General features: G+C 40.7%; 1 protein-coding gene across 2 annotated transcripts; it reads left to right on the plus strand.

Annotated features, from left to right (window-relative positions):
• The first annotated feature begins 6,270 nt into the window (after positions 1-6,270).
• Positions 6,271-23,284, plus strand: OCIAD1 (OCIA domain containing 1). 2 transcript variants are annotated; one of them, XM_074588016.1, is made up of 8 exons: positions 6,271-6,388; positions 7,165-7,249; positions 11,969-12,022; positions 12,479-12,526; positions 15,973-16,102; positions 18,290-18,498; positions 19,896-20,045; positions 22,856-23,284. In XM_074588016.1, the coding sequence occupies exons 1-8, from the start codon at positions 6,275-6,277 to the stop codon at positions 22,891-22,893; spliced, it is 828 nt and encodes a 275-aa protein (XP_074444117.1). In that variant the 5' UTR covers positions 6,271-6,274; the 3' UTR covers positions 22,894-23,284. The 2 variants fall into 2 exon arrangements, with proteins under 2 accessions (XP_074444117.1, XP_074444118.1); XM_074588017.1 differs by having other exon boundaries at positions 6,277-6,370.
• Positions 23,285-23,776: the final 492 nt, after the last annotated feature.

Below are 23,776 nucleotides of genomic sequence, written 5' to 3' on the forward strand. Positions count from 1 at the left end.
GGACGTTTTACCTGGAGCTATCCAGATTGCCGGACCAGTGATTTCTGGTTAAGACACACATTGAACTGTTCACTGAGCAGCTGAGTGTCGTTACAGTCAACAAAAACTATCGCATAACCAAAACACTGGAAGTATATATATACATGAAAGTGGAGGGGGGGAAACTAGTTGAGCACCTACGATACTTATTGCCACATTGGTACGCCCATGTGAGACTATAAAAATGAATCTTTAAGGTGCTGTTAGGACCAAATTTGGTGACTCCTTCAGCGTCATCACACATCTCTTACTTTAACTCTCAGGACTTTAAAGCGAGTTTCATTTCCAGCCGACGGAGAGCGGGAGATCCAGCCGGGAACCTCCCGCCCGGAGCCCGGGACTCCCGCGCCTTTCACCGCCGGAGCTCTACGCAGCCCCCGGGCACCCCCCGCCGGCGGCAGCGGCGGCGGCGGGGCGGGGCCGGGAACAAAGCCCGGCTCCCTGCCACCCTCGCCGCTCCGTCCCGCCATTCCCGGGCGGCCTGGCGCACTCCCGGAGCCCCGCCATCCCCCGCAGGGGTGGGCGGCTGCCTGGCCGGCCGGCGGCTACCCAGACCCCCTGCCGCGTGGGGCGACCGGAGCCAGTCGGACGGGTGCGGGCAGGAGGAGCCGCTGCTTTCCGCTCGGCCCGCGGGGGCTGTACGAGCCGCCGCGCCCACCCCGGGGGGAAGAGAAGGCCGGGCACGCACCCCCGCCGCCGGCCGCGCTGCACGGGCGGGGCCGGGACGGAAAGGGGAGGGCGCGGGCCGCGGCGGGGAACCGGGAGAGGCTCCTCCGGAGTCGGAGGGCCGGAGCCCCGGCCCGGTGGGGAGGCGCCGGGCACACGATCCCCCCGCCCCTCCCCCGCATAAACAAAGCCTGGGACCGGGTCGGGGCTGAGGAGGGCGTGGGGGGAGCTCCAACGGAGCGCGCGCCCCCCCCCACCCCCCCCTCAGCCCCGACCCGTCCCCCCGCCGCCGCCTCACCTAATCCCGCCGGTGTGAAGCGCTGCCTCCCGCCTGCCCCGCTTCAGCGCGGCTCCAGTCCCCTTCGGAGCGAGTCTGGTAGGGTCCGTTGAGCGAGTCGCGCCGCCGGCATCCCCCGCCGGCTTTATCCCGCCGCCGCCGCCTCTCCCCTCCGGTAACTCGACGGTCCGGCTCGTCCCTCCCGCCTCTCCCCATTGGCGGGCGCCGCTCCACCAGGAACCGACGCTCACTGGCGCAGGCGCGCAGCACTCAGGCGGGACCGCCCACCCGCTCCCTCCCCATTGGCTCACGAGCGTCCAGCCCGCCCTCCAGGCTCCGCCCCCTGCCTGACGCATCGCCCAATCGCAATGCCACGAGGGTGGAGCCGGGCCTCCCATTGGCGGCGCCCGCCAGCTTCCTACGGCTACGATAGGCTGAGGCGGCAGCCAGTTCCGCGTCCCGGCCCTGAGCCTCCCCTCGGCGTCTGAGGGACGTCGGGCTCGGCCCGGCCCGGCGGGAGGACTGCCTCCCACCCCTGGCCCAAGGGAGTCCCCGCCCCACCGGTGAGAGGGCTTCGGCGGGCTTGGCCGCGGGAACTCGGTCTTAGGTGGTTCCCCCAGGCGGCAGGGGGGAAGGCCTGTAGTAAAGCAAGCGGCGAGGCAATGAGGTAATTCCCAATAACATCCTCAGAAAATTCACTTGATACCGGGACCGGCCAGGATTTCACACCGGTACAACAGGTCTGGCGGCTGGGTGTAACGATGTGTCCCAAAGGTTTGGTAATAAAAAGGGGAGCAGTACCAACAGTAACATTTTGAGCAGTTAGAAAGTAACTGTGTTTTCTGTTGGAAGTGCCTCAAAACTTCCAGGCTCGAAAAGAAAAAAAGGAGGAAAAAAAAAAACAACAACATGATAAAATAACACCAGGTCTGCAGAACAGTATTAGAAAAAATCCTGAAGTCACCATTTTTCCATTGTCAAATACAAGTCTGTCTTGCAAGCACTGTACTATAATAAGCATATCCAACAAAACCAGAACTGAGTAAAAAGTATCCTTTTTACAAACAACAAACGTTGCCAATCTCTCTTAAGAGAAGCTCCAAGTTCTATTACACACTTTGTACAATTCTGGTTTATTAAGAGTAAAAAGTCCATATCCAACTATTCATGTCCCACCCTTGAGACAGATCATGTACATCAGCTTGAAGAAACGAGCAGGAACAAAAAAGCTGGAGAGGTAAAAAATGGCGATATACTGGTAATTGAAAAGACTATTTCAGGTTAACTCTTCCCTGTAGATTTAAGAATTTTGTGAATGGAACGTTTTTTTATTCTATTTTAACAATCGTACCACAGTCTAAATGTTGGGTAATAGAACACCTAACAAGAAAAACAGGATTCGTTGCTACTGGTGGTGTGCATAATTTCAGACAATTGGTTAAAGCAAAGTATGTCACAAGTTGCTTCTGATTTTGAAGTGATCCCACATAAGGAGCTCAGCCCAATCTTTCCAGTAAATGCATACATATATACATGTAATTGAACAAGAGTGGCTGAACCTCACCGCCAATGAAAAACAGACCACTGGTATTTAACCCTGAGCACCTGAACTTTACCAGATGCACAATCATCTGGTAAAGATGCACACTTCCAGAACTCAGATTCTCCTCACTGTTACCTGCTTGCCTTACAAAATAGCCCTAAGGATTAGTTAACATGTAAAGTACTTTTCAAAGTACATTACAGTACCAGTTATTATTAGTAGTAATTATTATCAATGTGGGTAAAGTCCTTACTAATTGAGGCTTTGAGTATCGGCCCCACAAAGACACCCACTCTTGGTTCTTGCTGATGTGCCATAATGCTCCAGGCAAATAACTGATTCTTTGTTTGCCACCAGTTGTGGTAGTTACAACAATGCTCTTTTTTTGGTATGAAGCGCTGTTATTTCTTCATTAGGGAGAGAGTAATTTTTCAAATACAGTCCTGTTAACTCTTGGCACCCACTGAAGAATCAGAAGCTGTTGTGTTTTACTCTATTGTCCAGAGCACCAAGCAAAAAACAACATCAACAACAAAAAAAAAAATCACCATTCCAGCTATGTACTCAAGCACATAAGCTTCCAGTACTTGTTTTGGTTGACTTTGCTTAGCAGATCAGCGTATACTCCAACTCTTTTTCACGTCTACTTGTTTCAGTTATGTCTTATGCAATTTTGTAAAGCTAAACTTACTTGTTAAGCCAGCTCCCGTTTTGCAGTGGATCTGTATAAAGCTTATCACTAACTGTTGAACAAGGGGATGGAAAAGAATTTATCTGAAAGGTAAGCTTTTAAACCACTTGACAGGCTACATATAACTCACCCTATTAATTCTTGAGCTTCAGCTTCAAGAGTTCTGAATATTCACCAGGGACTTTGTTTTGCAAAGTACTGCAATTAGAAACCATCTGATTTTCACACCTTCCAACTTCTTGTTACATAAGCAATCAGTTCATTTTAAAAGAATCTTATTGTTTGAAAGTTTTCCTTTTTCCTTCTTTGGCGCATTTATTTCAAAGGAAGTAATTTCAAATTTCTAAAGGTCAACTACTAAGTCTCAGTATTACAGTGTTTTGAGTCTCAAATATATTCCTCACTCTTGGATGATACCAAGTCATAAAAGATAAAAAGTTTATAGAGTCACAGATAAGCGAGTTGTAATAGATCTAAAAAGAATTTTTTTGACTCCTGAAGCAATGCAAAAATATGTAACTTTATGCTATTGCTCCTTACAAATAATCTATCAATTTTGTTGATTGTACATGTTTAAAAACACACACAAAAAACAGCAATTAGAATGAAACCTCAAACCATCATTGTGCATGTCATTAAAACAAACAGCTCAAAAACACCCTGCAAAATAATGTTGCCTTATCATCTCTAAAAATCCGTGCAGTAGTCCTTTAAACAAAACCACCATATTGGATAATGGCACCTGTCAGGGGAGAAGGTAGGGAAAATAGTATTCAAGCAATGTGATTTATAGAAAGGGGTTCAAAAGCTAGCCTTAAGCCTTGCCCAAGGACAAGATTTTATGTAAAGCATCAGGACTTGGCCATACCATCACCAATTTTAAACTCAAGTCCTCAATAGTTGCAAGAAAGATGGCCTGAGTATACAGGAAGTGGTAGAAGTAGACCAGATGCCAAAACGGGTGTCCTTGTTACGATCTCTTTCTATGGGTGAACTTCAAAAAAAGGCTTGAGGACAGAGAAAAGTACCAAGGAGGTAGATATGCTCTACCGTCTACACTAAATACGGCCCTACAACTGCAGTTATAAGCCAACAAACGGGTGTTTGTAACCAGGTGAAACTTTTTAAGTACCTTTAAGTATCTCACAAGCAGACTGTATTAGGTAAGATTTTTGAAAGGATGGTAAACTCACCTGTTTGCTGCATGATTTTAATTTTTTTTTCCCCATGGGAAGCCTAAAGGACTTGGAGATAATGAAGTGAGGAAACTAAATGGATAACTGTTAATTTTACAATGGAGAAGCAAAACAACAGCCAAGTCATTATTTCCTTCAGTGAAGGAGACCGATATCCATTTCCTCACCATTGAAGTGCCATGTTTAGAGAAGGTGCAGTCCATAAACGTCCTCCCCTACAAAAACACATGCTTTAATGGTTAACAAACCATTGCACTCTTTGCCTAGAATGTACTGAAAGCTAAGTGGAAAGAAGCGTGAAATAAGTTATCTCAATAAGTGCTCTATAGTCCCATAAATAAAACTATTGTGAGCCAATGTGTCCAAAGTCTTCTGCCTTCCGATTAATAATGTGCACAACTGATGTCCATGTATTGCAGAATGCTTCATTAGGGTGGGCCCAGGTGATCGGCAGAGGTGATAATGGGAAGTAATCTATGTTATCAGGCAGAGCCATCTCATGGAAATTAGGAACTTCTTTGTTGTACAATGAAAGCTATGAATTAAGAACCCCACAAAACATAGTTTCTGGTTCTATCCTCCCAGTTTATTTCAAGAATCCAGTACTCAGAAACCCATCTCCTCTACAGTTTTCCCAGTGCAGCTGGCCACTCCAGGCAGCCAAACACGCTCCTCAGTTCATTTGTCCTAGGTCCTTCGCATGCTTTGTGTTCATTTTATAGCTGCATTCTCTACTAGCTTCAGGCGTTTCAAATCCACATTCCCTACTAATTTCAGACACCTTCACTCTCTAAAGCCTTCCCTCTCCTATCTTCAGGCATGGCCTTTTTTTTGCACAGGCATCAGACAGTAGCAATTTAAGCCTCTTCACTTAAATTCCAGGGTGAAGAGACAATGGCTCGCTCCAGGAAAGGCTGAGAGGGAGTGGTGCATTCCAGGCAAGTAGAGGCAGACAAGGATATGGTGAATTCAAGCCACAGTACCGAATGTCTACAAGAAAACGCCACAGCATACATCATGCTATCAGAAACATCTTTTTATTTTTTTCCTCAGCTTTTACTGATTTCAGATAAACTGCAACCATCAACTAAAGCTGCCATTTCAACAGGATTAGGTAGAGGGAAGCACATAGACTCCTTCCAATCTCCTGCTTCAATACAATCCTAACCACCAAACCTCTACCACTTTCAAGTTCAGGCGGTTGCCCTCCAGGTACTTGCTTGTCCTAACTCAAATAAACTCTTTCTTAGGTAACAGGCATCCTTTCTTTTTAGCTAGTTCTGGTCATGTATGTTTAGCAACCAGTTAACATACCTAGTGTTCCAGGGTTTTGTTGCAATTTATCACAGCCAGCACATCACTTACAAAGCCAAGAAGCGCCAACGCTGTGCGCGACAAACCCAACCACGTAAGGTTTACCTTTGAAGGGATTCGCCGCTTCTGAAGCGGCACCTGCTCTCAAACACCCTAAGAGGGTGGCGTTCTTTAGTCAGGCAGGAAACAAGATAAAGCGCAGGAAGGAAACACTCTCGATCGAAATTAATGCTCCGCACCTCAGCTGCTAACCCTAAGCCCTTCCACCGCCCCAATAACCACACAGCTCTTGGCTCACAGACCGCCCCCCCACCTCACCTCACCTCACCTCACTGCCGCCATTTTGCCAGCACCCCGAGGCACTCAAGGCCTACCCCACGGCCCCCCAACCGGGTTTACCACACAGGGCAAGGCTGTGGAAGGCGGATGGGGGGCTTAAGAAGCAAAGGAAGCCCCGAAAGGGAGCCTCGCAGCCTAACATATCACGGGGGGGAGGGGGCGGGACCGGGCGCCCCCTCCCCCCGCCTCGGCGGAGTGCGCTTCCGCGCATGCGCAAGGTCACGTCCACTTCCGGGTCAGCCATCGCTCTTCACTGCCCTCCCCGCCCCGCCATGGAGGCCGGGCAGGGTCCTGGCGGCGGGGAGGTGGGTGACCCCTCTGAGGTATTTGTTGTTGGTTCAGTTCGGTTTGGTTTGGCTCGGCTCGGGTGGAGGACACAGCCACCAGAATTCCGTGGGGAAATCTCCCCCCTATGATGGGGTTTGGGGCGGGCGGGCGGGGGGGGTCTTGTTTTTGCTGTGGAGGTGGCTGGGCCTCCACAGGCCAGAGGGGAAAGGGGATTCCTGTCAGTATTTCGCCCGCCCCGGCGCGGGGATGGTGCCCTTGAGGGCTTTCCGGTAGTTTTTCGTGCGGGCTTTTCCGCGTTGTCCTCGGTGCCGGCGTCCTTCTGCCGGTCGTCGACATGGCCTGGTGTCTCCTTTGGCAACAGCAGAGGGTCATGCACCTCTGGGTAGAAAAAACACCTCCCCTGCTGCAAAAACACTCAGTATACGCGTGTAAATGGACAACACGTGTCATTAAAACCCTGACGAATATTCTAAATGAGGTTTTAATGAGCTGTCAAAATTCATCAGTTTGGAAAGCTGGTTGCAAGCAGCAAAGCAAGCTTTTTTTTCTGAAGAAAAGAGGAGCGGATGGAGTTGGGGTTTGAGCATGCACAAAATATTTTCTGCTGTCGTGTTTTGTAGAAGCACTGGATTTTTTAAAACTATATATTTTGTGTGACACTCCTTGATGGAAGGCACTGGTTCCTTAAGTATAGCTATGTGAAAGTATAGGTACTAGAAGGTGTGAAAGTTAAACAAAGTTTTTAATTGAAAAATCCTCCTAAACCTTTCTTTTTTGCTCATTCTTTTCTAATTTATTTCTCTAATGAAAGAGGGAAGTCCCTAAGCCTTATGTGCCTACAGAGGAGGAAAGAAGACTCCTCAAGGAATGCGCTGAAGAGAGTGCCCGGTACAGAGGTAAGTTCAGTTTGCTGGTAAATTTCGCTTGCTTTTCTTCCACCCTTAGTTTTTGTTGTTATCTGAGGTATTAAGGAAGGAAAGCTTGGGTCACTATATCACAAGGGTTCATTAACAAGCTTCACAAGATCTAAAATTGTGTCCCAGTAGACGTTGATCTGTGTAGGATTTACAATTGCAGGACAGGAATTTTGTAAAAGGTACAACATATTTTTAATGTTTATGCTTTATAACAAGATCCCTTCATATTTTAAATTAATATTGTTATTAAAAGTCTGAAAATATATATAATTAATGGAGTCTCTAGTTTATTTATATATCTGATTTTTTTGTTGTTATTTCTATATTTTTATTTTCAATTTTTGTTGTTATCTTTAGAATGCAAGAATAAAATAGTTCACTGTAGAACCATTACTTTCCATCTTTATGAAGAGCTGTGAAGAGAACAATGTATGAGTAGTCACTCAGCTCAATTTTTGGAGAAACTTTCTGTGTCTGTGCATTGCCAGACATTTGGATTTTTTTCCCTGTAAAGAAAAACCAGGATTCTCAAACATGATTCTGTAGTTAGTAATGGTTTCTGTACTACAGCTATTATACAGGAATAATAAACTTGCATTGTTTTCATAGAATACTATGTGTCTCACCTTAATTTATTTGAAATATCAAGGTTATGTTGGTTTTGGTTTTTTTTCACAAAACATTGAAAATTGGTGGCATTACTACTTAACATTGTTTTTGTAATCCAAAGGTTCAAGACATACCTGGTTTTTATACACCTGGTCGAGAGGTTTGACCAAGCCTTCTGATGTGATTGTTACCCGCTATTTTATTGCACCCTAGTAGATTACTCCTGAGGCTGATAGGTGGCTTTGCAGAAACAAGGGCAGATGAAGAATTTAGTAACTGATTTGCTAAATTTAGCACAGTGAGGCTCTCATTTCTCCTGGCAGCCAGGGGCAACTTCTAAGGCATTGTAATTTTGAATTAATCGTTCAAAGTTCTGTTTTATTATCTTTCTCCATTGCTTTGGCATTCTTGTCTTTTATTCGAATACCTGGAAACTTTTGCTAAAATCTAGCAATTACATTTTTATAAGTGAAAAGAGTCAGGTTCATTAGTAGTAAGCTGACAATTGGTTATGGCTTATTGATAATCTCTCCCCTGGAAGACAAGAGGGGAGGGAGTTGTTTGTTCTTGAGGTTTGTTGTGAGTTGTGGATTGGCAATGTAACTTACTGCCCCGTGCATCTTTATACAGAAGCTGAAGAAATAACATGAAGGTATCGTTGAGAAGCCCCAAATTAGTTTCTTCGGTATTTTCATTTTAGGGAGCTACAACAGTAATTGAGAGACTTTTTTTCAGGAGTTGTGTGCTGTGCTGTTCTCTCAGTGGGAGAGCCTAAAGCCCGTCGCTGTTTTCTAGGTCTCCTGTCTTTGTTTCATTGTTCTGCGTTACATGTACCTGGATTGTTGTGTTTGCTGTATTAAATACATATTGTTTGAATGCCCCTTTGCAAGAGGTGTGGGCTGCCTGCGTATCAGTTCGTGTTTTTCACAGGTATTACTATGCATTCGTGTACTGAGGTGGATTGAGAACTGGCTGAAGGCAGAGCTCAGAGGGTTGTGATCAGTGGTGCAGGGTCCAGTTGGAGACCTGTAACTAGCAGTGTTCCCCAGGGGTCAGTACTGGGTCTGGTTCAACATCTTCATCAATGACCTGGATGAGGGGACAGAGTGTACCCTCAGCAAGTTTGCTGATGACACAAAACTAGGAGGGGTGGCTGACAGAAGAAGGCTGTGCTGCCATTCAGAGAGACGTGGACAGGCTGGAGAGCTGGGTGGAGAGGAGCCTAATGAAGTTCAACAAGGGCAAGTGTAGGGTCCTGCCCCTGGGGAGGAATAACCCCATGCACTGATACAGGCTAGGAGTTGACCTGCTGGAAAGCAGCTCTGTAGAGAGGGACCTGGGAGTCCTGGTACAAAAAGTTGGCCATGAGCCAGCAGTGTGCCCTTGTGGCCAAGAAGGCAAATGGTCTCCTGGGGTGCATTAAAAAGCATGGCCAGCAGGTCGAGGGAAGTCATCCTCCCCCTCTACTCTGCCCTGGTGTGGCCACATCTGGAGTACTGTGTCCAGTTCTGGCCCCCCCGGTTCAAGAAAGGCAGGAAACCGCTGGAGAGAGTCCAGCAGGGGGCTACAAAGATGATCAAGGGAGTGGAGCACCTCTTTTATGAGGAAGGGCTGAGGGACCTGGGTTTGTTTATCCTGGAGAAGAGAAGACTGAGAGGGATCTCATCAATATCTAAAGGGCGGGTGTCAAGAGTATGGGGCCAGACTCTTCTCAGTGGGGCCCACTGACAGGGCAAGGGGCAACAGGCACAAACTGGACCACAGGAAATTCCATCTCAATGTGAGGAAAAACTTTACTTTGACGGTGCCAGAGCACTGGAACATGCTGCCCAGAGGTGGTGGAGTCTCCTCTGGAGATATTCAAAACTCGCCTGGATGCCTTCCTGTCCAGCCTGCTCTAGGTGACCCTGCTTTGGCAGAGGAATTGGGCTAGATGATCTCCAAAGGTCCCGTCCAACCCCAACCATTCTGTGATTCTGTGTATTTTCCACTTGTTTATTCAAATTTCAAGCTGTAATCAATTTTTACCAGTTCTTTCAAGCCCTCTCTGTTTTGCAGTAGTTGACAACTTCTATTTCAGAAATGCTTGCTAGTCATTTCATAATTCAGTTTAATCTATATTTTACTGGGTTTACTAATATTTAATCACATTATAGTATAATATAAATTCCAATTCTGTAAAAATTCACATTGCAATCTACAATTTTATCCTTTCCCCTTTGTCTTGCTAAGAAAACCAAACCAGAATGATATGACTTTTTTCCCCATAAAACCATTTTGACTAGGGTACATTACATTATGTGCTGTTGATATATCAGCCTTCCATTATTTTTCCTAGGTTTTTTTTTATTTTGTTCCTGAAGCAGAAAAAGTAATTTTGCCCATAGCAGTGAAAAGCACTGATATTTTCTGACTTACTAAGCTGCTTTTGTTTTATTTCTGCACTTGAATAATTATTCATGTTAATTTTTTTGTATGAACCCAATTTTCATTTACCTATTATTCTTTTAATTTTTAGTTATCATTTTAGGTCATTTATATGCTCACATGCTAGCAGCTGTTTCCACTAAAGTGCATAACCTGTCTTTGATGTCCGGAATATTTGTTTTGGACCTCTAAGTCATTTCAGATCTCTAAGGGTTAGACTGAAGTCCTCTGTAAGAAGTTCTTTAGGATTTGTATTTTTAAATTTCATGGTTTTTTTCCTCTTATAATTTACCTTCAAATCTCCACTCCCATTCTATATTTAGAAAATCTAGAAGTCTAAATTTTGGGAAAAATCTAGACCTAGAATCTCTAAAAACATCAGGGAGATTGGAAGATTTTATTCTCTATTTTGAAACATTACCGGAATCTTGCTTGTGAACCAAGAAGCCAATACTTTTTCTTAAAAGTGACATCCAGTCATAATTACCCTAAAATGCTGGTTGGACCTGCTAGTTTTAACCTGACAGAATTTGTGAAGGAATAAACCCTCAGTTTGCAAAGTATATTTCAATATTGTGCTGTCCAAATTCTAAAAAGTAACATTTGTCTTTAAATATGAACTTAATTATCAGATTGTGTGGATTCAAAACACTATAAACATCTAGTGCAGTTGCAAAAATTTCTCCCCTAGGTAAATTTAAAGTCATTGAGCCTTTTTGAAGCATCTACATTTTCAGACTTGCTTAAAATGTAATTTCATTATAACACATCTAACTGTTTAATGTAATTAACTGTAGCCTTCTGTCGTGTTTGTTATTTCAGTGTCACTGTATCTTGTGTAGGTGTCGTGGTTTTTATGGATAGTTTCGAAGTTAATCTTCCCAATTCATAATGACTATTGCTTGAAGTAAGCATTCCTGTTGTTTTTTTGCCATCTTCAAATGTTTCCTGTCACCTGGACACCTCCAATACGATGAAACCCCATGTGAACTATGAATCTGATTGCGATAGGCAGGAATGTTCTCCCATGGTTGTTGTCTTCTCTGCATTCCTGACCCTACCCCTGAGTCCTATAGTTTGATCCATAAGCTACAGAAAATGCTGCCCTGTTCCTTAATTTGCTGGTGAATAAAACAGGTTACCTAATTTTAATCAATTTAATTTGTATCTTTATAAGAGTTAGACTTTTTTCCAAGTTCTTATGTTAAAACAAAATCAAGACTTTTGGTTATCAACAAAATTTTAGAGGTGCCAGCATCTGTGTAACTGCCTCCCATCCTGAAGATCTGTGTGTGCTTCTCTGGTTTCAAGTTCTGCACCACCTTGATGCTGTAGCCAGAGCTGGAATCTTCTCCTTAGAGCTTTATCCTGCCTGCCATTGGCTTTTGTAGTTTTGGGAGCGTGAAGTCTAATGAAGACAGGATGACTTGTTAACCAGAACTGTTAGTAGGTCTAACCAGAACTGTTGTAGTAGGTCTTAAAATCTGGAATTGAGAATGTTTCATAATGAATAGATGTAGTTTGCTAATTATATATATACTTATATTCTTATACAGATGAGCTTAGTAAGGCCTAGCAACTCTCGTTTTATTGCGTGTTTTGCTAAATGTGGTTGAAAATACTGATAATCATATTTTAAACAACTTTTCTTCTTCTTCACAGCTTTTCCTTTGGCTGCAGCGAGCATGCTTGCTACTAGTTTCTTAATTAGAAGAGGTAAAGTGTAAACATACTTTGGGTTAATTTGGATTTGCTCAGATGAAATATGTTTCTGCTGTTAATAAAGTTACTATAATAGTATAATGTCTAAACTACTTGTAATTACAAGTTTAGACTCTTCAGCTACATGACTTACAGTTCCTAAAACTAAAGAAGGAGCAAAACTTTAAAATCAAATTAATGTTCATTTTATGTTGTTCGACAAATGCAATATGTCAGTGATTATGAAACAATATATTCTATAGTGTGTAGTAATAGTGTGTGATATGATTAAAGAGGTAATTCTTAGATCTTTATAGTTTAATGGGGAATTCAGATGCTAGGGTTTTTTTAAATTTTCTTCAACATTAAGTGTAAAAGAGTAACCTGCTACCTACAAACATAACTACAGTTGATGTCTTTCAGCTTAATTCTTGATAACTTAGTAATAATTACTTTGATCCTCATTTTCAGGTGTCCTAAGAGACAGCTCAAGATTTGGCTCTTTTACCAAAGTTGCGTGTAAGTAAAAGTTACGTATAATTTCGGCTCGTATTCATGCCTTCGGTTATGGAGTCTGTTAAGCAGATGTAATGATGTAATTCCTATGAGACCAGCTGGCTGATTCACTGTCACTCCACTGTGTGCTTACATTGGTACAGCTGTGTCTGAAGATAGAAGTAAATTATCTGATATGTCCAATTAATAAGTTTCACCTTCCTGCACTTAATTCTATCGGTCAGCAACTTTTTAGCTGTGTTTCTTAACTACAGCATCTCATGCTGTAAGAACGTGTTCAACATCAAGAGGTAGAGCTTTTCGTTTATTCACCATCTTCGAATTCGTGCAGCACGTTTTGGACAAGTTTTGTCTATAGGCTTTCCATAAAATTGTAAGATTTGAAATGTGCTTGGCGAGTGTAACGTAAGAATTTAAGATAAAAGCGTTGTAAATAAATCCTGTACAAGCTTAGTCTAAATTACTTTGCCAGAGTACACCCACCCCTCCCTTCCTAATTTGAAGGTCTTTATTCATGCATCTCACTTGTCCCATTCAGGCTATTTTAGTGCCTTTTTTTCCTGGACATTATGTATGTACAATTGTAGGAAAACAGCAATTTCTTGTGAATGATATTGGATTAAGTGTAATCAAAAATAAATTAATGAATTAACCTTTTAAATGTAATACATGACAGTAAAACAGGAAGTTGCCATCTTGCCAATCTGCCCAGATACAGCCAGTTACTCTCACAGTTTATTTCAATGGGAAGAGGGTAAAACCCATGATTTGTGGTGAAGGAAGTGTTGTTTAAGTAGATAAATGAATGCGAGAGACTAGGGCTGCCATTTGTTTATGCTAAATTCTACTTGCTTTCTTTGAATGCCAAACAATTTATAACACAAACGTTTCTAATAAATAATATAATTACTATTTCCCTGATACCTCCCCCTAGACGTTTTCAGTTAAGGGCTATATTCCTCCTGTTTAATTGTTTTGAAATCAAGGGGAAGAATAAGGAGCAGCTGGACTGGACCCACTATTCTTAACGTTAAGGTTATAAGCTAAAATACTTGTGGCTTCTCGTTGTACACCGGTAGGCATGTGGACTTTGATTTTATACAAAAAAAATCTGTTTTGGTTGTTTTTCAGTAGGTAACTTTGTGTGATTTATGTGCATTTTAAATACGGGGATTTTTCTGGGACATAGTTGGAGTGGAAAGTGCCTGAGTTAAGCAGTTCTTGTTTCATCCTCATATTGTTTAGGTCAGGTGCCCCTACTGTCTGCAGGATCTTCCTGAAAACTATTGCCAGGGACATAGTTTACAGGTCCAAATTATGTCTCATAATTTAACTGTACATTCCTCTTGCAGTGAAATCTGATTAAAGGAAGCACTGCAGTTGTGTTTGGTTTGTCTTTTTTTCCCCCCTCCATGAGTTCTGAGAGAAGAGCATACGCAATTCCAGGCACGGCTGCTAGCTCATAGCTAGCTGATGTTAAACAACAGTAAGACAGTTCAAGATGGTTCTTGCTTTTCTAGCATCACTGATCTGGGCATGCTGCTTCTGCATCTAGTGATTACAATAGTCTGTCTTCAGTAATGGCGTTATGTCCCTTGTGGTTGTTAGATTCTTTTTATGAAGAAGTATCTATGATCAATTACAGTAATGGGTCTTCTATATCTAACTAACATAGTTAAGTCAGGTCTTTTTTTAGTCTCTGTCGTGCATTTTTCCTTGCTTTGACCCTCTTAGTTTTATCTGGAAGTTGAGAGGTGATTCATTTTCTAGATAGGAATTTTCAGGTTCCAGGATGATGTTCTGCCTATAGGAATTACTCATAACTTTTCTCAGTAGCCTGCTAGGCGCTCTGACAACTTAATGGAACTTCAAGTTAGTCGTGACTGATGCACTAAATTGACAGCATCCCCTTCAACATGCTATAGAGCTATTGGTCCTCTATTCCTCTTTGGCAAAGAAGGGTAAGATCTGTATGTCCTACTTTGTGTTAGCCTGCAGTGGGACCTGGCCTCTTTCACAAATACGAAGAAGCAGAGAGCAACAGTATCTAATTTACTGTGCTAACTTCAAAAATGTGGATCGTCTGGCTGATAGTTCTGTAAGGGAAACTAAATATTTTAGCCAATGATTACTTTGGGTGAAACATCTTCCAGAGAGATGCTTCCACTTTTCTTGACTGGAAGGCCTCAAGGAAATGAAACTCTCTCTGTAATTTATGCCAAAGATTCATCACCTTTGCTGCTTAGCTTTAGTTTGCTAAATGTTTACTTTGAATTCTTGTCGAGCCATTTTTCCTTTTAGGGGCTTGGAATTTTTCCCTTTGTGTATATTTTTAGCATCTGAGGTGTCTTACAATTTTTTTGACCTGGTAAACCCTTAATTTCTCATCTGTAAACTTTGCTCACAGTTGTGGCTGTTCCCTTTTCCCTTGGAAAAGGATTTTTAACGTCCTTTTGAAAATACAGAGATTAGAACAGGAATCACAATTGCAGTACCAGTACAGCAGGGAAGGGTAAAATCCCCTTCTATATTGATTCCCAGGCGATGTAATCTAGTGTGAGGACCTCAGAGGATTAATGTTATTGGTAGTTAACTCTTTCCTGACTTAAAGAGGATTGAAAGTCTTTAATCTTTGTATTTAGAAAATACTTGTTGCATATGAAAGAAGGATCTATTCCATTTCTCCTACAAAGTCAACAACAGAACTTCTATTAATTGCCATTGATTCCTTCATGCTCCTTCATACTCCGTTTGACCTACTCATAAAACTTGAAGGAGCCAGTTGATGGAAATCACCAGTTTTAAGCCCAGAAAGAACTATCGTGATCGTTTATTCTTGTGTCCTGTCTAGCCGATGCAAATAGCTCAGGCGCAAAATTGAAAGCATTTGCCTAGTGATTGCGAGGGTTCAGGTAATTCAGTTGTTTGCCCTCTGGCAACCATATCATAGAATCCTCTTCAGAAGATACTGAGCCTAATCCTAAATTTATTTAGAATTCTCTTCATATTAGTGAAAGCCTTTTCAAGATGTGAATGTTCTGATGGATTAAATTAGCAGAGTTTACTACCTTTGTTTATTCCTGACTGTTTTATCATCTTTGATAGTTAAACTGTTATTTCTGGATCTTGGGAAAAACTGATTGCAATTATTTTCCTCTTTTTGTCACCTTTTATTCATCAAGTACTAGCTGAAATCATCTGATGCTTTTGCCTTGTCTAAACCATTGCTCTATGTCTCTGGTCAGCTGTTGCGTTTGTTTTTAGTACCCTTTGTCTACAAAAGAAGCAGAGAAAGATGATTGCTACATGGTTTTGGTTTAGATCTAAACTTGGTTTTTTTTCTCATTTATTCAAGATACTGTATAACTTATTTGAAAGTTATTATTTTAAAACTACGTTGAATGTTATGATTCGGCATATAAACCCACCTTTTTTTCTTTTTAAAAAAGTTGCTGGAATGTGCGGATACTTGGCTGGAAAGATATCCTACTTGCCAATCTGTAGCGAGAAATTTAAGAAACTGAAGGATTCCCCAATAGGAGATGTTCTACGACAAGCTCAGAGACATAGTTCACATAAGTAAGAATTTAATTCTCTTTTAAATTTAAAACTTTTTCTTGAATAGGACACTTTAAACATTAACAGATCAAGGCTACGTTTGCTGCTTTCAAAGACCTTCGGAGCTGCCCTTTCCCTATTTCCTGTATTAGCCCAGATCTGCCACTTCTGGGAAGTTGTATCTGTATCGGTTGGCCAGCTATAAAACATGCATTTTGAGCTCTTTACATACACCTGATCACTTTGAGGAGCAGAAAAAGAAACATTTTACTTAGCAAAATGTATTCCTTGTAAATTAAGATGTTTTCCTGTGGAATTTACTTACAGTAGTGTGACTGCAGAAGTTGTCTCCTTAGTTTAGAAGTAAACTAAGCTAACTGAAATAAAGTAGTGTTACGTTCTGGAAGTTTTTCCCATAGTTTAGTTTGATTGAAGTAGGAAGAGGGTGGAAATGATTTCAGTGTTTATCAAAGGAAAGAGCTCAGTAAACAATATCAGTGCAGGAAGAAGAATGGCGGTCAAACTTACTGCTGTTTGTTTAAATCCTTTACATCAGTAACAGCATTATGCTGTACATATGAGAAACTCATCAGGTTCTTAAAACTATTTCCTGTTTTGTTCCAAAATGTTTTCTACCTCAAGTGGTTTTTAATTGCAAACTACTTTCGGAATATCTCACTTAAACCCTTGATTCAAACCTGGGAGCATAGTGTTTGGAGAGTGAATAGTAGTCCTGCTATGTATGTGCTAAGACCTGTTAAATCTTTATGAAGGATTTGATTAAATTCTTAAGTACTTTATGAATTCAGATTTATGACAATTTTGTCTGCAATATTTACCTTTATTCTGAAATGTTTACATTTTTATGGCATCAAATATAATTTCAGGAATTACCACTTCATACATTTACTCAGCTATAAACTCAGCTGAATTGAAGCTGGAGTTGTCTCCTCACTTCCCTCCAGTTTATAATAAGAAATTGTCGTGATCATTAACTGTTTTTGCTCTGGGTGAGAAGCTGTTTAAATGCCATTGACCTTTATGTCCTTTCAACCAATGAAGGGACCAAATGTCCCTTCAATCTTTAATGGCCTGTTCTCTTGTATCTTTAAAATTTTACTTCCTAAGTGATAAATTCTTTTTTTTTTTGGTAAGTTCATTCAAATTGCATTTTTGTCCATACATGGTACTCTTTTAAGCCAGCAACAGAAATCATTACATTTTCATGGTCATTATATGTCTACTAGTTGATGCATTTTGGTAATTCTCATTTGCTGTTAAAAATAGGTAGGGAGCTAAAAGATTAGTTCTTTAAAGCTGTGTTTCCATATACTTTAAAAATATAATTGAGGCAATAACATGGCTTAGCTCTGCATGCTCATTGTGAGAATAAAACAAAGACTAATTGCAAATGTTTTTAATATGAAACTAAAAGTTACAGCTAAGCAGAAATTTAAAGTAAAAAAAATGACTAGGCATTCTAGTGGCACCAAGTGGTGTCTTTCTTGATAAAGGGACATCTTGTGTAGAGGTTTGCAGGGCCATTCTGAGTAGGTAGCAAATGCTTTGGAGTATCAGGTATCAGTTTCCAGAATATTCTTTATATGATCTTACCTTTCTGTCTTAAGAGAAAATTTGTTAATGTTTCTGTTGCTGAATTCAGCAACTCAGTAAACCTTCATGATTTGATTTCCCCAAGATAGCTCTTCATTCTCCTTTTCCTGTGCTATTCAGTACTGATCAATTACAGCAGCTTCTAAGGATGAAGGGTTTTAAATTGTGAAAGCTTCCTAAAAGGCCTTTAGAAATAACTGTAGTTCATGCTACCACTAGTTACCTCCTCACACCCTGTACTATTTGTGTCTGATGCTTTTTTTTCTGTCTGAAGACTCCCTGGGGGGAGGGATTGTCATTTTTTGTCTTGTAAAGTGCAAAATACTTTGTCCTTTTGTCTTCTGTTCTGGAGACTTTCAGGTATAAGATGAGTTTCTGGGAGGAAGGGAAGAGTGTTGGGGAAGGGACTATACAGATCTTTGCAATGTAAAGGGCGGGGGGAACCCACCCCAAACTTGTTTTATGAAGGTAATTCATGTTGGAAATAAACCATTTAAAATAGTATTTTCTTGAACTGCACATAATGTTAGTCTTATAGTTCCATTTTTAACTTTAGTATTTCTGTATTTAATATTAATTGTGTTATTTTTCCAGCCGTTCCAGTCGGAAATCTGAATTTTCAGACACGCCTTCTCAGTCATTTACTGAATCTTCTTCTCCAAGAGCTGGATTCCCACTTCCTTCTAGCTATTCAGACGATTATAGTGCAACAGATAGAGCCCTCTCAAGCTATGAACCAGTTCCATTCAGTGCTTCCCTGAATGAATCTTCACCTACAGGAATTACTGATTACACTGTTCAAGGTGTGTTTGGTCTTAATATTTAGCAGTTTGTAGCAAAATGACTCTTGTGTTTCTCTGAGATACTTCTCTTACTAAACTATGTGTTTTCATCCCATACAAACATACACGGTACAATATAGTGGTTTTGAATGAAACAGCTTGAAGTTCCCAGAGTTGTTTTTACACAGAAGATAAATCTATGTAGTATTTTGTGTTCTAACTGTAAATTAAATTCAGGGTTTTTTCATGTTTTGTAGCTCTAATTGCAAGTAGAGATTGTAATTTAACTTACAAGGTTCAATCTGTTGTGAAACTAAAGCTGCAAAAAAACTCAGCCTGAAGTTCTTTTTGATTGGAATTAAGATGAACATGCCATCTTTTCACTGCACTAAATAAACGATAGTCTCTACCATTTATCTGCTAGCCTTTCTGAGGTTATTTCATTTTCTGCAGCAGTGGTGCTGTAACTGTATACCACTATAATGCAGTGACCTTAAACTTTTTTTTTTTATAATGTGACAAACATTTAAATCTTCTGAGAACTGAATGCATATTGTGTTCTGTCCGGCAACAGCTGATTTTCTCACGGAGAACTGAAATGGTTTTCAAGCACTGTTCTGTGCAGCTGTTCCCCTCCCTCCAGTTTGAGTTCTGACCTCAGCTATTGCAGGGGAAACACGCGATCCTGAATTCAGGTCTCTCTGGTACACAAAGGAGGAAGTTCCTCTCAAATGCAGAGTTTCATACTTTGAATTAGTTTGGGTTTTTTAACTGCTTTATGGAAAAGGTTTTATTTCACAAAAAAAGCCCTCTCATGCAACTCAGTTCTAGTTCTATAAAAGTATCGGATGTAAATGTGTCAAGGAAACTGTAATTATGCTTCATCACAAATATCAATAGTTGGTAAACCTTAATTATAGAACCAAGATTCTGGATTTTAAATGTAGATAAAAGGATAAAATGTTTATCAGGTGACATGCGATGGATGTAGTACTAATTCTTTGAAAGCAGAATTTGAAGCCTGAATGCAAACCTTTGAGCTTCACCTAGATTTCTCTTCTGAAATCATAAATATAGCAAATGTATGATTATCATAGGTTTTACGTAAAGTGACCAGAAATATTTTATCCGTCAGCTGCCATGTGGTTGGTTGGAATTCCATTGGGTAAAATGAAGAAAAGGAGTTAACTGCCGGTCTTCCAAAGCAGTTTGACAAAATGAAAAGGATAAAAGGAGTGGATTAATTAAAGAGTGCATACATTCTCGGTTGCATTTAGAACTGCAGCTGTCATGCTCCTTTTCATTTGGGATTGAGCTGTAATTAACTGGCATTCTAGAACAGGTTGTAGCCAAGTTTTGGGGGGTGATGCCATTTCTAGTATTTTGGTGTTTGATTGGTTGGGGTTTTTTTCTTTCAGATCCTGCTCCAATTCCAGAAGAAAGTCGTAAAAAGAAAGGCATCACATATGAGGAATTAAGGAATAAACACAGAGAGACATATGAGGTAATGCTACCACCAAAGGCAGAAACTCCAAGCAAGTTTTCACAGGAAAAACCAGCTAAGGAAGGTAATATACTGATTTATAGGAATGCATAGTAAATTCAAATATTGGCAATAATGTTAAAAGTGGCTTAATTCTGCTTACCCTTCAAGCAATTTATTTTTACAGTATCTGCAGTTATCTCATATGTGATGTGATCTACAGTTTCATATTTCACATTACTTTGTTTTTCAAAAATACTGATCTTCCAATAGCAAATTATAACTCCTCCAGCCATATTGCTTGGTGCCAGACTGAAAAATCTTGTAACTTTTGGCTTTTTGAATATATCGAGCGACCTCTTTCAGCCAGAATTCTCTGAGCTCAGAGCTACACTGAAGAGGTTTAGCTTTGGAAGGGGGGTGTACGTTTTAGATAGCATTGTTCTCTCAAAATAGAGCACATGGCCGATGGTTTTGAAGGGGGGGTGTATTTATTTTTATGAATTGTTTCATGTGGAATTAGAAGATTTCTATAGAGGCATTGTTTGTAGAGGTTCATTTTCTACATTAAAACTCAAAGGAAGGAAACAGTATTTGGCAGCAATATTGAGATTTGTTTTCATAGTGAAAAACAAAACTTTACACAGCAAAATAAGAATGCAACATCCTGAAGAATAAGATGCCATTCAGTCAACTCTTTGACTCAATCGATTTTTTGAAAAGGAGACACAGAAGTCATTCATAATTGCTTGCTCTAGGGCTTTTTTATTTAGCGTGGCATCTGTGAAAATGATGTTAGCAAGAGGAACATTTAACACCCTGCTGGAGTAGTCAGCTTGAATCCTTTGGGTTTGTCTGCAGTGTCCAGTCTTGTCAATCACGTTGCAACAAGATTTGTAGGAAGAGTTATCGACTCCTATCAGTCATAACAGGCGGTAATAAGTATAAAAAAGTATATTAATGCAAAAGGTTTGGAAGCAATAATAGTAAGCTTTGGAACAGCGTTGCTTAGGAGCATCAGTCTGTTTTCATGCTTGTGAATTACTTTCTTCAGATAATCTGTCTTTGGACAGATTACAATCAATTATTGGGTAACGATTTAAATCTGTTATTTCAAGGATGAAAGCCTTTTTTTCCTCATATCACGTGACTATGCTGAATGAGACATTAAAAAAATATTGAAGCTGTAGTTTCAGATACTTCTAAATTCCATCAGCTGACACTTCATTGATTTACACAACATTTCTTCTTCAAGCTATTTCTTCACAAATTGAAAGCCTACACGTCACTTGAAAACCACACACACAAATCTTAGGCAGCATTCTGCAAACCTTGCCATGTTCCATAGCAAATCTTGTGGCTGTGAATTGAGCATTATATATTCATTATTTTATTTTTAGTTATTTGAGGTCTGTAAAAGATCTCTCTAAAACGTTGATCAAATATTGCATTCTGTCTGTTATGTTTCTGTGTTCCGTTTCATGGTTATACTCGGGCTTTGAGAATAGAACTGCACTGAGCAGTGCATGAGTTTGTAAATAAACTTTTAAGAGTATCTCTGTTATTTTTAGGGAAAAAGAGTAAGGAGGGAATACAAAACTTCAGAAATGTTTTACAAGTGGAAGCACATTTAAATCTACGGTTCAGGAATTCTACTGATGTTGCGGGCTAAGATCTGATTTAGCTTCTTGTGTCACACTGGATGTGTTACTTGTCGTACGCCCATTCATACATCCCGAGTCGTTACCCCTTGGTTCATCCTCCTATCTCTGTGTCCTAGGAGCCAGGCTAGCAAATAGGAGATGGTGGTTTCTGCCCTCTGTTGCAAGGACATAAGGGAAAACAAACCACGTTTAAATCAGTTTTAAGCAGTCCCTAATTTCCATCTGCTGGTGCCTTCTCCCTTCCTTGTAGCCGTAGAAACACGTGCACCTGCACAGTGATCTGGACTGAGTTCCAGGGAATGAGCTCAGGCTGCTCAGCTGCCACCGTTAATAGAAATGGGAATCACACTGTACTTTGAGAGAGCTTCTCGTTGTGCTCTCACTGCTATGTCAGCCAGCTTAAAAGAGATTTGTCAGCGTATTATGTTAATTTTGCTGACATCTCACTGAAACAAGGAGCATGCATTCTGCTTTATTCCACTGGTTCTACTGCAGATAAGTATTAATAATCAGTGGGCTTAGTAATTAACCTACAAGTAGATTTATAAAGGGGGGTGCCTGATGAGTGTCAGCATTCCTACTCGATCATATAGATCCATCCTTTGCCCTGTCAGTGATGGCAGTCACTTACAGACTGCCCATCAGGAGATCTTTTCACTGTCTGGTCGTTGTTCAGTTATGCACGACACACTTCTGAATAAATCCGTTAAGACCAGTACCCTGGTGGGTTTTTTTCATTCTCTGACTCACTCCTATGCTGAAGGAAGCTGCCAAATAATAACGGCTGAGTAGTTTCCTAGTAGGGATTACTGATTTTGTTTGTTTGTCTTTGAATGTGTTTTTAACTATCCTGAATCCATCCAATTGTGCACGTAACGAGATTATGTAGCCACATTATTTATCGTAACATTCCTTGCCTGTTTCCTCCAATTGTCTTGGTTTCATCCACATGTAACATTTGTTTCAAAGTAATTACAAATTCGGTAGAGCCGGAATTAGCACAGTAGGCCTCTGGACTGAATAATAATTCATGAAAGAATAATGATTAACAGACTTTTCTCCCCATTTATTCAAAAGTAACTTTAAGTAGGTGTCTGTTGTGCTGTGACTGATGCTCTCCCCACTTGCCACTTGAAACGATAATGCATTTCATCCTACTTCTTGGCCTTGTATAAGATAAAGTTTTGTGGTTAAATCGTCATATGTGACTACTTTTTCTTCTTTTCTTTAGTTAAAGTAAATAAATATGGAGATACCTGGGATGAGTAAGAGCTGAATGAAGAACTGAAGAAAATTATCTCCTGTCAGCGAACTTGAACTTCATCTAGATTAGTCACGAGTGTCGGCACCTTTGGTGTGTTCTGCCAGGCACAGCTACTAATAAATGAAGAGAAAATCCTGACTTGCCAGAAGATTAAAGGCGTAATATTTTTTTTTTAATTTTGCCTAAGTGGCAAGTGAGGCTATTGTGAGGTGTCATGACTATAAAACACTTGTGCTATTGTTTAAAAATGAAAAGGGTAACTAATTATAGCAAAAGATGTATAGCAAAAGGTAAAAATGTATGTAAATAAATGGAATCACATGTATTGGGAAGGGAAAAATATCTGAATCTTCTCAAATTTTCGAGACTTGCATTAAAAGTTACCTGTAGAACTCACCTCTCACTTTGTTTTGTCCGAAAGGGGTATTCTGGAAACCTCAGATTGTTGTCATGCTTGGTTAGTAATGTCTGGAATACCACTGTGAACTATTCCGGGGGAAAAGGGCTGAGGAATGTAACTGGACACCTAAGTGAACATACTTAACTGGTTTTCAAAACTGTGCCAGCTCCATCTTCACACTAATAGTGTGGCTTGTCCACACTATGTCTCTTAAAACAATCATTTCGGAAGAAAATGATTGAATGAAGCTGCAGCTATTTAAAACCGCTATATTTAAGTGCAGAAGGTTAATTAACCCTGACAAACCTTGGTGAAAGTTTGAATGGTGTCTTGACTGTTAACATTAGGTTTTGTGTACTTAGCCTTATTTCTCAGTTTGTGCACGTCATGACAAAAACCCCACGTTCATGGAGAAAAGATCTGGATCGATGGACTATTGCTTTATTACTACCTGTAAGAAAAGCGCTACCTTGGCGAAACTACTGAAG

This window comes from Larus michahellis, chromosome 5, assembly GCF_964199755.1.
Source record: "Larus michahellis chromosome 5, bLarMic1.1, whole genome shotgun sequence".
Lineage (NCBI taxonomy): Eukaryota > Metazoa > Chordata > Aves > Charadriiformes > Laridae > Larus > Larus michahellis.

Bases quoted from the DNA above. Each gene is read 5' to 3' on its own strand.
- OCIAD1 (XM_074588016.1), top strand. From the start codon at position 6,275: ATGCGCAAGGTCACGTCCACTTCCGGGTCAGCCATCGCTCTTCACTGC. The intron at 18,499-19,895 runs GTGTGTTTGGTC...TTTTTCTTTCAG, and splicing joins TACTGATTACACTGTTCAAG to ATCCTGCTCCAATTCCAGAA. The intron at 20,046-22,855 runs GTAATATACTGA...TCTTTTCTTTAG, and splicing joins GGAAAAACCAGCTAAGGAAG to TTAAAGTAAATAAATATGGA.